Below are 15786 nucleotides of genomic sequence, written 5' to 3'. Positions count from 1 at the left end.
ATGCAGTGTTCTATTAGCTATAACTACATTCACCTACCACCATCACTAACCACCATCACCTATCATTTCTAAGGCTTGGGGGAAGCCAGCTGCCAACTCATTATGAGTGTGTATTCCTTTCATAACATTAATGGAATACAATACCAACAAGCTGATACATCAGACACATGCACAGCACCTGTATCTTTATTTTGAAAGCCTTTTGCCAACCAAGAAGGATGGAGGCAGTGGAGATGTCATGGTTGAGGGCAATGTGTAGTGTGAATATTATGCAGAGAATCTGTAACTTGGAGATTATGTGTGGGGGTTTTAAAAAGTATTATCCAGATGGCTGAAGAAGGGTTGTTGAGGTGGTTCAGACATTTAGAGAAGATGGAACAAAATAGAATGACTTGGAGGGTGTATGAATCTGTAATGGAAGGAAGGTGAGGATAGATGGCATTCCTAGAAAGGTTGGAGGGAGGGGTAAAGGAAGCTTTGTGTGTAAGGGGCTTGGACTTCCAGCAAATGTGTGTAAGCATGTTAGAAAGGAGCAAGTGGAGGCAAATGGTTTTTATGAATTGATGTGCTGATGGAGTGTGAGCAAAGCAACATTTATGAAGGGATACAGGGAAACTGGTTAGCCGAACTTGAGTTCTGGAGGTGGGAAGTACAAGTGCCTGCACTCTGAAGGAGGGGTGAAAATATGTTGCAATTTTTGAACTTCAGTACTGGCACACCTCAGGCAAGACAGTGATGGAATGAGGTGATGACAAAAGTCTTTCTTCTTTTTTTGGGTCACACTATCTCAGTGGGAAATGGCTGACGTGTTAATAAAATAATATTTGTCAACCAGTGGCTTTTTTCAGTTCAATACAGAGCTGATTAACTGGAAACAGTGTATTCCTTCCACAAAATGTGGAAAAAAAAAAACCCAACCTAGCAAGAGTATACACAACCCTCAAAACCACCAGCACCCAAGAGATTGTAACTTCACTAATATCCAGTCTGAAATGGGCTAAAAATGACAAGAGGTTTATTTACTTTCAATTCCTTGTTGCTACAGAAACAACAAGGTACAAAGCCAAGTGCCTGTGGACTCTTGACCTGTGGCTGCCTGACACTTGCCACTGGATAGTAGCTTTCTCATTTAGCAACTTTTTCACATTTTATTTTCAGTCACCAGCATATTCAACAATTTTTTTTTTTCAACAAGTCGGCCGTATCCCACCGAGGCAGGGTGACCCACCGAGGCAGGGTGACCCACCGAGGCAGGGTGACCCACCGAGGCAGGGTGACCCACCGAGGCAGGGTGACCCACCGAGGCAGGGTGACCCACCGAGGCAGGGTGACCCACCGAGGCAGGGTGACCCACCGAGGCAGGGTGACCCAAAAAGAAAGAAAATCCCCAAAAAGAAAATACTTTCATCATCATTCAACACTTTCACCTCACTCACACATAATCACTGTTTTTGCAGAGGTGCCCAGAACACAACAGTTTAGAAGCATATACGTCGGCCGTCTCCCACCGAGGCAGGGTGACCCAAAAAAGAAAGAAAATCCCCAAAAAGAAAATACTTTCATCATCAATCAACACTTAACAAGTTGGCCATCTCCCACCGAGGCAGGGTGACTAAAACGGAAAGAAAATCCCCAAAAATAAAATACTTTCATCATTCAACACTTTTACCTCACTCACACATAATCACTGTTTTTGCAGAGGTGCTCAGGATACAACAGTTCAGAAGTATATACGTATAAAGATACACCACATATCCCTCCAAACTGCTAATATCCCGAACCCCTCCTTTAGAGTGCAGGCATTGTACTGCCCATTTCCAGGACTCAAGTCCGGCTATATAAAAATAACCGGTTTCCCTGAATCCCTTCACTAAATATTACCCTGCTCACACTCCAACAGATCGTCATGTCCCAAATACCATTTGTCTCCATTCACTCCTATCGAACACGCTCGTGCACGCCTGCTGGAAGTTCAAGCCCCTTGCCCACAAAACCTCCTTCACACCTTCCTTTCAACCTTTTCGAGGATGACCCCTACCCCGCCTTCCTTCCCCTACAGATTTATATGCTCTCCAAGTCATTCTTTGATCGATTCTCTCTAAATGACCAAACCACCTCAACAACCCCTCTTCAGCCCTCTGACTAATACTTTTATTAACTCCACACCTTCTCCTAATTTCCACACTCCGAATTTTCTGCATAATATTTACACCACACATTGCCCTTAGACAGGACATCTCCACTGCCTCCAACCGCCTCCTCGCTGCTGCATTCACAACCCAAGCTTCACACCCATATAAGAGTGTTGGTACTACTATACTTTCATACATTCCCTTCTTTGCCTCCACAGATAACGTTTTTTGACTCCACATATACCTCAATGCACCACTCACCTTTTTTCCCTCATCAATTTTATGATTAACCTCATCCTTCATAAATCCATCTGCCAACACGTCAACTCCCAAGTATCTGAAAACATTCACTTCTTCCATACTCCTCCTCCCCAATTTGATATCCAATTTTTCTTTATCTAAATCATTTGATACCCTCATCACCTTACTCTTTTCTATGTTCACTTTCAACTTTCTACCTTTACACACATTCCCAAACTCATCCACTAACCTTTGCAATTTTTCTTTAGAATCTCCCATAAGCACAGTATCATCAGCAATAAGTAACTGTGCCAATTCCCTTTTGTATTTGATTCCCCATAATTTAATCCCACCCCTCTCCTGAACACCCTAGCATTTACTTCTTTTACAACCCCATCTATAAATATACTTAACAACCATGGTGACATTACACATCCCTGTCTAAGACCTACTTTTACCGGGAAGTAGTCTCCCTCTCTTCTACACACCCTAACCTGAGCCTCACTATCCTCATAAAAACTCTTTACAGCATTTACTAACTTACCACCTATTCCATATACTACTTGCAACATCTGCCACATTGCTCCCCTATCCACTCTATCACATGCCTTTTCTAAATCCATAAATGCAATAAAAACTTCCCTACCTTTATCTAAATACTGTTCACATATATGCTTCAATGTAAACACTTGATCTACACATCCCCTACCCACTCTGAAACCTCCTTGCTCATCCGTAATCCTACTCTCTGTCTTACCTCTAATTCTTTCAATTATAACCCTACCGTACACTTTTCCTGGTATACTCAGTAAACTTATTCCTCCATAATTTTTACAATCTCTTTTGTCCCCCTTCCCTTTATATAAGGGGACTATACATGCTCTCTGCCAATCCCTAGGTACCTTCCCCTCTTTCATACATTTATTTTTTTTTTTTTATTATCACACCGGCCGATTCCCACCAAGGCAGGGTGGCCCGAAAAAGAAAAACTTTCACCATCATTCACTCCATCACTGTCTTGCCAGAAGGGTGCTTTACACTACAGTTTTTAAACTGCAACATTAACACCCCTCCTTCAGAGTGCAGGCACTGTACTTCCCATCTCCAGGACTCAAGTCCGGCCTGCCGGTTTCCCTGAATCCCTTCATAAATGTTACTTTGCTCACACTCCAACAGCACGTCAAGTATTAAAAACCATTTGTCTCCATTCACTCCTATCAAACACGCTCACGCATGCCTGCTGGAAGTCCAAGCCCCTCGCACACAAAACCTCCTTTACCCCCTCCCTCCAACCCTTCCTAGGCCGACCCCTACCCCGCCTTCCTTCCACTACAGACTGATACACTCTTGAAGTCATTCTGTTTCGCTCCATTCTCTCTACATGTCCGAACCACCTCAACAACCCTTCCTCAGCCCTCTGGACAACAGTTTTGGTAATCCCGCACCTCCTCCTAACTTCCAAACTACGAATTCTCTGCATTATATTCACACCACACATTGCCCTCAGACATGACATCTCCACTGCCTCCAGCCTTCTCCTCGCTGCAACATTCATCACCCACGCTTCACACCCATATAAGAGCGTTGGTAAAACTATACTCTCATACATTCCCCTCTTTGCCTCCAAGGACAAAGTTCTTTGTCTCCACAGACTCCTAAGTGCACCACTCACTCTTTTTCCCTCATCAATTCTATGATTCACCTCATCTTTCATAGACCCATCCGCTGACACGTCCACTCCCAAATATCTGAATACGTTCACCTCCTCCATACTCTCTCCCTCCAATCTGATATTCAATCTTTCATCACCTAATCTTTTTGTTATCCTCATAACCTTACTCTTTCCTGTATTCACCTTTAATTTTCTTCTTTTGCACACCCTACCAAATTCATCCACCAATCTCTGCAACTTCTCTTCAGAATCTCCCAAGAGCACAGTGTCATCAGCAAAGAGCAGCTGTGACAACTCCCACTTTGTGTGTGATTCTTTATCTTTTAACTCCACGCCTCTTGCCAAGACCCTCGCATTTACTTCTCTTACAACCCCATCTATAAATATATTAAACAACCACGGTGACATCACACATCCTTGTCTAAGGCCTACTTTTACTGGGAAAAAATTCCCCTCTTTCCTACATACTCTAACTTGAGCCTCACTATCCTCGTAAAAACTCTTCACTGCTTTCAGTAACCTACCTCCTACACCATACACTTGCAACATCTGCCACATTGCCCCCCTATCCACCCTGTCATACGCCTTTTCCAAATCCATAAATGCCACAAAGACCTCTTTAGCCTTATCTAAATACTGTTCACTTATATGTTTCACTGTAAACACCTGGTCCACACACCCCCTACCTTTCCTAAAGCCTCCTTGTTCATCTGCTATCCTATTCTCCGTCTTACTCTTAATTCTTTCAATTATAACTCTACCATACACTTTACCAGGTACACTCAACAGACTTATCCCCCTATAATTTTTGCACTCTCTTTTATCCCCTTTGCCTTTATACAAAGGAACTATGCATGCTCTCTGCCAATCCCTAGGTACCTTACCCTCTTCCATACATTTATTAAATAATTGCACCAACCACTCCAAAACTATATCCCCACCTGCTTTTAACATTTCTATCTTTATCCCATCAATCCCGGCTGCCTTACCCCCTTTCATTTTACCTACTGCCTCACGAACTTCCCCCACACTCACAACTGACTCTTCCTCACTCCTACAAGATGTTATTCCTCCTTGCCCTATACACGAAATCACAGCTTCCCTATCTTCATCAACATTTAACAATTCCTCAAAATATTCCTTCCATCTTCCCAATACCTCTAACTCTCCATTTAATAACTCTCCTCTCCTATTTTTAACTGACAAATCCATTTGTTCTCTAGGCTTTCTTAACTTGTTAATCTCACTCCAAAACTTTTTCTTATTTTCAACAAAATTTGTTGATAACATCTCACCCACTCTCTCATTTGCTCTCTTTTTACATTGCTTCACCACTCTCTTAACTTCTCTCTTTTTCTCCATATACTCTTCCCTCCTTGCATCACTTCTACTTTGTAAAAACTTCTCATATGCTAACTTTTTCTCCCTTACTACTCTCTTTACATCATCATTCCACCAATCGCTCCTCTTCCCTCCTGCACCCACTTTCCTGTAACCACAAACTTCTGCTGAACACTCTAACACTACATTTTTAAACCTACCCCATACCTCTTCGACCCCATTGCCTATGCTCTCATTAGCCCATCTATCCTCCAATAGCTGTTTATATCTTACCCTAACTGCCTCCTCTTTTAGTTTATAAACCTTTACCTCTCTCTTCCCTGATGCTTCTATTCTCCTTGTATCCCATCTACCTTTTACTCTCAGTGTAGCTACAACTAGAAAGTGATCTGATATATCTGTGGCCCCTCTATAAACATGTACATCCTGAAGTCTACTCAACAGTCTTTTATCTACCAATACATAATCCAACAAACTACTGTCATTTCGCCCTACATCATATCGTGTATACTTATTTATCCTCTTTTTCTTAAAATATGTATTACCTATAACTAAACCCCTTTCTATACAAAGTTCAATCAAAGGGCTCCCATTATCATTTACACCTGGCACCCCAAACTTACCTACCACACCCTCTCTAAAAGTTTCTCCTACTTTAGCATTCAAGTCCCCTACCACAATTACTCTCTCACTTGGTTCAAAGGCTCCTATACATTCACTTAACATCTCCCAAAATCTCTCTCTCTCCTCTGCATTCCTCTCTTCTCCAGGTGCATACACGCTTATTATGACCCACTTCTCGCATCCAACCTTTACTTTAATCCACATAATTCTTGAATTTACACATTCATATTCTCTTTTCTCCTTCCATAACTGATCATTTAACATTACTGCTACCCCTTCCTTTGCTCTAACTCTCTCAGATACTCCAGATTTAATCCCATTTATTTCCCCCCACTGAAACTCTCCTACCCCCTTCAGCTTTGTTTCGCTTAGGGCCAGGACATCCAACTTCTTTTCATTCATAACATCAGCAATCATCTGTTTCTTGTCATCCGCACTACATCCACGCACATTTAAGCAACCCAGTTTTATAAAGTTTTTCTTCTTCTCTTTTTTAGTAATTGTATACAGGAGAAGGGGTTACTAGCCCATTGCTCCCGGCATTTTAGTCGCCTCATACGACACGCATGGCTTACGGAGGAAAGATTCTTTTCCACTTCCCCATGGACAATAGAAGAAATAAAAAGAACAAGAGCTATTTAGAAAAAGGAGAAAAACCTAGATGTATGTATATATATATATATGCATGTGCGTGTCTATGAAGTGTGACCAAAGTGTAAGTAGGAGTAGCAAGATATCCCTGTTATCTTAGCGTGTTTATGAGACAGAAAAAGAAACCAGCAATCCTACCATCATGCAAAACAGTTACAGGTTTTTGTTTCACAGTCATCTGGCAGGACGGTAGTACTTCCCTGGGTGGTTGCTGTCTACCAACCTACTACATACATTTATTAAACAAAAATACCAACCACTCCAACACTACATCCCCCCCTGCTTTTAACATTTCTGTCATGATCCCATCAGTTCCAGCTGCTTTACCTCCTTTCATTCTACGTAATGCCTCACGTACCTCCCCCACACTTACATTCTGCTCTTCTTCACTCCTAAAAGATGGAATACCTCCCTGGCCAGTGCATGAAATTACAGCCTCCCTTTCTTCATCGACATTTAAAAGTTTCTCAAAATATTCTCACCATCTACCTAATACCTCCCTCTCCCCATCTACTAACTCCCCTACTCTGTTTTTAACTGACAAATCCATACGTTTCCTAGTCTTTCTTAACTTGTTTAACTCACTCCAAAATTTTTTCTTATTTTCATTAAAATTTCTTGACAGTGCCTCTCCCACTCTATCATCTGCTCTCCTTTTGCAATCTTTCACCACACTCTTCACCTTTCTTTTACTCTCCATATACTTTGCTCTTCTTATAACACTTCTGCTTTGTAAAAACCTCTCATAAGCTAACTTTTTCTCTTTTATCACACCCTTTACTTCATCATTCCACCAATCACTCCTCTTTCCTCCTGCCCCCACCCTCTTATAACCACAAACTTCTGCCCCACATTCTAATACTGCATTTTTAACGTTCATCCAACCCTCTTCAACCCCCCCACTACTCATCTTTGCACTAGCCCACCTTTCTGCCAATAGTCGCTTATATCTCACCCGAACTTCTTCCTCCTTTAGTTTATACACTTTCACTTCCCTCCTACTTGTTGTTGCCACCTTCCTCTTTTCCCATCTACCTCTTACTCTAACTGCAGCTACAACTAAATAATGATCCGATATATCAGTTGCCCCTCTATAAACATGTACATCCTGGAGCCTACCCATTAACCTTTTATCCACCAATACATAATCTAACGTGCTACATCATACCTTGTATATTTATTTATTCTCTTTTTCATAAAATGTGTATTACTTATTACCAAATCTCTTTCTACACATAGCTCAATTAAAGGCTCCCCATTTACATTTATCCCTGGCACCCCAAATTTACCTACTACTCCCTCCACAACATTTTTACCCGCTTTTGCATTAAAATCCCCAACCACAAGTACTCTCACACTTGGTTCAAAACTCCCCATGCATTCACTCAACATTTCCCAAAATCTCTCTCTCTCCTCTACACTTCTTTCTTCTCCAGGTGCATATACACTTACTATAACCCACTTTTCACATCCAACCTTTATTTTATTCCACATAATCCTTGAATTAATACATTTATAGTCCCTCTTTTCCTGCCATATCTTATCCTTCAACATTATTGCTACTCCTTCTTTAGCTCTAACTCTATTTGAACCCCTGACCTAATCCCATTTATTCCTCTCCACTGAAACTCTTCCACCCCTTTCAGCTTTGTTTCACTTAAAGCCAGGACATCCAGCTTCTTCTCATTCATAACATCCACAATCATCTCTTTCTTATCATTTGCACAACATCCACGCACATTCAGACTTCCCACTTTGACAATTTTCTTCTTCTTCTTTTTAGCAATTTTTACAGGAAAAGGGGTTACTAGCCCATTGTTCCCAGCATTTTAGTTGACTTTTACAACACGCATGGCTTACGGAGGAAAGATTCTTATTCCACTTCCCCATGGATAAGGAAAAGTAATAAGACCAAGAACTTTTAAGATAAAATCAAAGAAAACTCAGATGAGTGTGTATAAATAAACGTGTACATGTATGTGTAGTGTGACCTAAGTGTAAGTAGAAGTAGCAAGACATACCTGTAATCTTGCATATTTATGAGACAGACAAAAGACACCAGCAATCCTACCATCATAATCTAACACACAATCAAAACTTATTGGAAAGTAACTGCCTTTATTACACAGCATCACAAGCCAGCACTATCCTAAACAATGCTAAAAGTCTATCAGTACTTAACTACAACATCAGGTCCTTAAGCAAACACTATGATGACCTCCTGGCACTCCTTGAGTCACTAAAGACACCCTTCTCCTGCATTATTCTTACTGAGACCTGGCTTAAGCAGGACACAATTGATATCTACCCACTACCAGGATACACAGCAATCCACAACTGCAGACCATACCAAGTTGGGGGTGGTACTGCAATCTATTACTCTAACCAACTATCTTGTATTAGCACTAATTGCTTTAGTGATGAATATGGGGAATACATTTTTGCTAATTTTACTGTAAAAACCTCAAGACGCCTATAACAATCGGTGCCATATACCGAATACCCCACACAAACATTCCAAACTTCAGTGAGAATCTAAAGTCACTAGTAACAAACAGACAAATGAACAAGCACCACCTTCTCTTAGCTGGAGACTTCAATATCAACCTTGGCCTACCAGATGATCAGACTGTAACTGATTTCATCAACAATATAAACAATGCACTTCTCATACCAACAATAACTAAACCAACCAGGCTGACTGAGACAAATGCAACCATACTAGACCACATATGGACCAATATACTAGCCCCCCTTAAATCAGGGATAATCACAGACAGCACTACTGACCACTACCCAATCTTCCTCTTAACAAACATTAGTAAGCCACCACTCGAATACAACAAAGTTTCATTTAGACTCCATGATGAGGCCTCAATAAGGAATTTCACAGCAGACCTAGAGACTGTTGACTGGCCTACAGAATTCTCCAAGGCCAATGGTATTGACGACTGGACAGACATTTTTCTTAACAAACTACTTAGACTATACAACAAACATTGTCCTATAAAAACGAAACAGATCACGAATAAACGGCTTGGTTGCCCATGGCTAACCAGCAGCATTCTGAAATCCATTGAGAAGAAACACCAATATGAAAAGCAATAAAGACAGGGCTTAATACACAAAGATATTCTTAAAAACTATTCATCAGTCCTCACCAAAGTAATAAAGAAAGCCAAACAACTGTACTACTCCAGTAGATTCACTGACACAAGAGGAGATATAAAAAAGACCTGGAAAACACTTTCCCAGATTCTGGGGACCCACAAACTGAAAAAAACAAGAATATTTTTCTAACTAAACCTCATGAAACACCACTGCATCCCACTGATACAGCTAACAAGATAAATGACCCACGTACCAATGCCCGTGCCGGGGACTACCTAGATGGGAATTTCCCAAATTCCTTCTATTTTGTACCAACTGAGCCCATGGAAGTCACAGCGATCATAAAGTCACTTAAAAATAAGTCAGGGAATCTGTCTCACGTCCCACCATTATTGTACAAGCGAGTGGCCCATGTCCTTTTGCATGCTATTACATTACTTTTTAACAAGTCACTAGAAACTAGCACTTTCCCGACACTACTCAAGACAGCAAGGGTTACACCAATACATAAAGGTGGTGACCCTACAGACGTAAACAACTATAGGCCAATATCAAACTTACCATTGCTATCCAAAATCTTTGAGAAACTCGTGCACAGGAGACTATATTCATTTATAACGTCACAAAATATACTCAACCCCTGCCAATTTGGATTCAGGAAAAATAAAAGCACTAATGATGCAAATATAAAAATGCTAGACCTGCTTTACAAAGCATTGGAAAGTAAGGAATATCCACTAGGAATTTTTATTGACCTAAGGAAAGCATTTGACGCAGTAGACCATGGCATCCTACTCCACAAACTTGACCACTATGGTATAAGAGGCCATGCGCTTGCATATTTTAAATCCTACCTTTCTAATAGGTATCAGTATGTCACCATTAAAGACACAGCCTTATCAATACGGCCACTTGTTACTGGAGTTCCACAGGGAAGTGTCCTTGGACCTCTGCTCTTCTTCATTTACATCAATGATCTTCCAAACATATCCCAAAACCTGAAACCCATTCTCTTTGCTGACGACAAGACTTATGTCATCTCCCACCCTAATCTTGCCACCCTCAACACCATTGTTAACGAGGAGCTGCTTAAAATGTCGACTTGGATGACAGCCAATAAACTTGCACTTAACACTGGCAAAACCTACTATATTATGTTTGGTAGCAGAGCAGGTGTTGCGCAACTTAACATTAAGATCGACAACACTCTAATTGCCAGATATAATGAGGGCAAATTCCTTGGCCTATACCTCGACAACAACCTAAATTTCAGCACCCATATCCAACACATAACAAAAAAAGTATCCAAAACGGTGGGGATCCTCTCCAAGATACGATACTACGAACCGCAAACTGCCCTTCTCACACTATACCATTCACTTATTTATCCATACCTCACCTATGCTATCTGTGCTTGGGGTTCAACTGCAGCAACGCACCTAAAGCCAATAATAACCCAACAAAAAGCCGCAGTAAGAATAATCACTAACTCCCATCCCTGGCAACACACCCCTCCCACTCTTCATAGATCTAAACTTACTTCCTGTTCAGAACATCCACACTTACTACTGTGCAATCTATATCTACAGGACCTTAAATTCCAATATTAACCTTGACCTAAAATGCTTTCTTGATAGTTGTGACAGGATCCACAGGCATAACACCAGACACAAACATCTCTATGACATTTCCCGTGCTCGACTAAACCTTTACAAAAATTCAATGTATTTCAAAGGACCTAAAATCTGGAACACCCTACCTGAAAACTCTAGAACTGCAGACACATTCATCACTTTCAAAACTACAGTTAGAAAACATCTTATCTCCCTGATCCACCCCAACAACTAACTACATGATAACCACCTGGTGGTTCAAAATTTCACTCACTCACCCACTGACTATAAACCCAGAAATACTAATCTTAATCTTAAAATAATAAATCCTAACTAGTCATAAGTTTGCCTATGATACTCAAATATAGACACCTTGTATTGTGCCAAAACAAAAGCATTCACACTGCTAAACTCACAAATTATGATGTAGTCACTTAGCCTTAATACTATAATCTGTAAGGACTTAATGTTAAGAATTAATCTAAGTCTGCTGGAAATGCCTAGCCATGCTAGGTGTCCTAGTGGCCCCCTCTGTAATTAGTATTTTATAACATGTAAACCACAAAATACCCAAAACCTGTGGGAGACGGCCGACTTGTTGAAAAAAAAAAAAACTTGAATTGAATTGAATCATGTAAAACAATTAAAGGCTTTCGTTTTACACTCACTTGGCAGGACGGTAGTACCTCCCTGGGTGGTTGCTGTCTATCAACCTACTACAGTATATAAATGCAGCTTGAGTAGGTAAATAAGTATACTGCAGTTACACAAGAATGTGTAATTAGTGTAAGTGTGTGTGTTACACTAGCCTAAAAGTGTACAAACTCCCAGCTCACTACCCATCTCCAATCACAATTTTCTACGAAATGGTTAGAGTTATGCACATACTTTTCTTTCTGGCATCTCCAACATCATTACAACTCCTTTTGGATGCCCTAATTGATATCCAGAGACAAGATGGGTAATGAAATGATAGAAAACAGATCATGACCACAGAGCAACATTCATATGGTACATGTCTAGAGACAGACAGTAATAAGTTTTTTTACACCCAGCACTAATACTAGGCCTCCCCCACACCCCATAACAATGTCCTTACCCAAGACTTGATGGGGAATTATGCTGCAGTAATATATGGTAACAGAAATGGTCATTCTGCCCCAGCATACCATAATGGAAATTGAGAGCTACTATCAAAAATAAAGTAAATTCAATTTTCAAGAAACTGGTAAGTGAATTGAGATATAGTAACTTTTTTTTCAACACACTGGCCATCTCCCACCAAGGCAGGGTGACCTAAAAAGGAAACTGAAATTTCTTCTTTTTACATGTAGTAATTCGTATAGGAGAAGGGATTACAGAGTAATTTATAGGTCTTGCTAACATTTTCTCCTCCATCTGTTCAAAAATACCAAATGAGGGATATGGACAAAAAATCAAATGAATAAAAAAAATTATCAACATTTCACACACCTTATTAACTCATTAAGAGGGAGTGACAAACGATGGGAAGGATCCTTTAATGGTTTGTGTGTTTCATGAAGAAGTGGAGCTCCTTCCCCAAGTGTTATCCCCAGCAATGAAGCATCTATACCTGAATCTCCTTCCAGTGATATTTCCTTTGCTATGAGGGTGTCATTTTGGGACAGGTCAGAATGAGCTGTCTCTTCACAAGGTTTCAGTGTTTGTGTATCATTATTAGAACCATCCTGATCAAGGCTCATATCACTTCTTTCAACTGTGGCGGATAAATTTTCTGACAAATCAGATGCATGTGTTAACTGATTTACAAATGTTTCCTCTGCTTCAACAGTTTTGTCTTCAGCAATGTTAGCAATTGAATCTGGAAAAATATTTTTCACAGAGGATTGAATATCTTCAATTTGAGTATTTTTGCCAATCAGCTCTAAGTTTTCAATTGTATTATCATGTTTCTTGTCACATTCTGGAGTGCTTGCTGCAATGTTACTCTTGGGGAAAGCCAGAAATTCTTTCCTAGTTTCACAATTGTCATCATCATCCCCTTCGTCCTCTCCATCTTCCTCTTCCTCAGCTTCACATCCTTCTGATTGTGTAGAGAACAAAGCGGAAGAGGGAACTGTGCTCTTCTTTGGAGATTCGGATAATCGCAACTTTCCATCGTGTGATTGGTGAGAGGATTCCCGTGAGAAACTACTCCTAACTTTCTTGACATCTGAAAAAAAAAAGGCATGCTAAAGCATATCTTTACACTTCATTACTTTGGAAAAATAAAATATTTCATATACGTATTTCCATATTACAAGGAGATAACTTGGAAATAAATAGTACAAAATACCAACACAATGGAAATATAAACACTTAAGCAGTATAATGCGATCCTTTCACATCTCTTTTTAAAGCTACCCAAGGTTCTAGACTCTATCACCCTACTTGGAAGATTGTCACTTGCAGAATTTTCCACCTGACTCCATCCTATATAGTATACTCACATACCTTTTACCCAGGTAGATCTGTTTGTGACTTGATAAAGCCCACATTATACTGCTTAAGTGTTTATATTTCCAAAGAGACAACTTAAAGAAATTGATACACTTAAAAAAATACAATGTCTCCTGCAAGCAAAGGTTAACTGAAAGCTGAATAACTAAGTGAATCACAAAGGTTTTACAAAGTATTTCAACAGCAAACAGTAGTAGTACGTATGAAGAATGAGTATTGGACCCAAGAGCTGGAGCTCAATCTCCACAAATTCAAATACAGTAGATAATCACCCCTAGCACTTAGAAAAATAATTTGATTTATTACATAACATTATAAACCTAATCCATCATTCAAAATATCTGCTATACTTACATTTACTTCCACCTCAGTTCAGACCAGCCAATTTACATCTTTGTAACAGACAGTACTGATTCTTTGTATATTTATGAAATATAATGTATCTACAAGGCTAAACTGCCATACCAGAAACTTTAACCCTTTCGGTGTCAGTCCTGTATAATCATGGCTCTGAAGCCAGTGTTGCTCGTGTTATATCACGGCTTTGAAGCCAGTACTGGTCTCATAATATAATGCCATGAGCTCTGCTTACTCAGGTAAGCTGCAAGCGGTAAATTTGAGCCTAGATATGAGAGAATGGGTCTATGCAGTAAGTGTGAACCATATAAAAAATCCTGCAGCATGCAGTGCATAATGAGAAAACAAAAACGTGAGTGTTTTTGGTTTAAAACAGCGACTTTGCGGTGTATTTTCACATGGTTTTTATAGCTGTATTCTCATTTTCTTGGTCTCATTTGATAGAATGGAAGATAAATTACAGAAATAGAGATAATTCTGATTGGTTTCAGGAATGAAAGTAACTTGAAATTGAGCTCAAAGTTGCAGAAATGTTTAGTTTTTGCCGATGTTCAAGAGTAAACAAATCACTTCACACATCCAATACACATCACCTGGTGGGTCTAACATGCGTTCATGAATGAAATATTATTTATACAATTATTACAATAATGCAGAAGTATGCATAACAGTAAATCTTCTATTTTTTGTGTGAATAAAAATTAAAAATGGAAAGCAAGCATAATATGAGAGGGGACTGGAGACGTGGCTAATGAACAGAGAAAGTTATTTTAGTGCCAGGAATGTCTGTAGTGTTTATTCTGGACCCTATTTGGAAATTGGCCTTTCATGAATTTTGCATGAAATTGGCCAAATTATCAATTTCTGATCAGTTTATTCAGTAGTTGAAATAGGTTAATGGGTGGTTTCTTGTACTCAATCGATAGAATAAAAGGAGTAACAGCTATGGATTTGTTGATTGGAACTATGAAGTTGGCCTAAAGTAAGGCTCAAAGTGGGTAAAATTGCCAATGCATAAATATCACCGAGACTGCTAACTTTGTGAGAGTGTAATTCTTTAAGTTTTCCATCAAATTTCATACTTTTGTTTCATTATCTTTAGAAAAAAGATTCTCTATCATTTCTTACGAAAAAATATTTATTTACTTATTTTTTTTAAATTCTTTGGCCTTGAAAGCAAGTTTGCGAGCACAGCATCACAACACTGAGAGTGTTAAGATTAATTTCTACCGACAGACACTCTACCCATGACACCATATATGATGCATGTATAGATATGAATACTGCCTAAACTTGCCCAAACACAGCACTACCAGACATGCTACAAATATTTTATTTTATTTTACATATTTGCAGTTAATTAAATACAGTATATATGTATTTTCAAGTTTGTTTAGAATCCCCCCCCCCCCAAAAAAAAAAAAAAAAAATTCTGATTGAGGGAATAGTGTAAGAAATCAAAGTGAATATAATTTAGATTTTTTTTTTTTTTTTTTTTTTTATCACACCGGCCGATTCCCACCAAGGCAGGGTGGCCCGAAAAAGAAAAACTTTCACCATCATT

At 39.5% G+C, this 15786-nt stretch overlaps 1 protein-coding gene across 1 annotated transcript in view; it reads right to left on the bottom strand.

The window, feature by feature from the left end:
- LOC128699781 (KICSTOR complex protein SZT2) overlaps positions 1-15786 on the bottom strand; it is an 807931-nt gene that overhangs the window by 253635 nt on the left and 538510 nt on the right. Inside the window, 1 exon segment of the mRNA XM_070102247.1 lies at positions 12858-13578. Coding sequence (XP_069958348.1) covers positions 12858-13578 — 721 coding nt within the window.

Source organism: Cherax quadricarinatus, chromosome 81 (genome assembly GCF_038502225.1).
Source record: "Cherax quadricarinatus isolate ZL_2023a chromosome 81, ASM3850222v1, whole genome shotgun sequence".
In the NCBI taxonomy this organism is placed as follows: domain Eukaryota; kingdom Metazoa; phylum Arthropoda; class Malacostraca; order Decapoda; family Parastacidae; genus Cherax; species Cherax quadricarinatus.
This window is presented reverse-complemented; position numbering and strand designations above follow the sequence as displayed.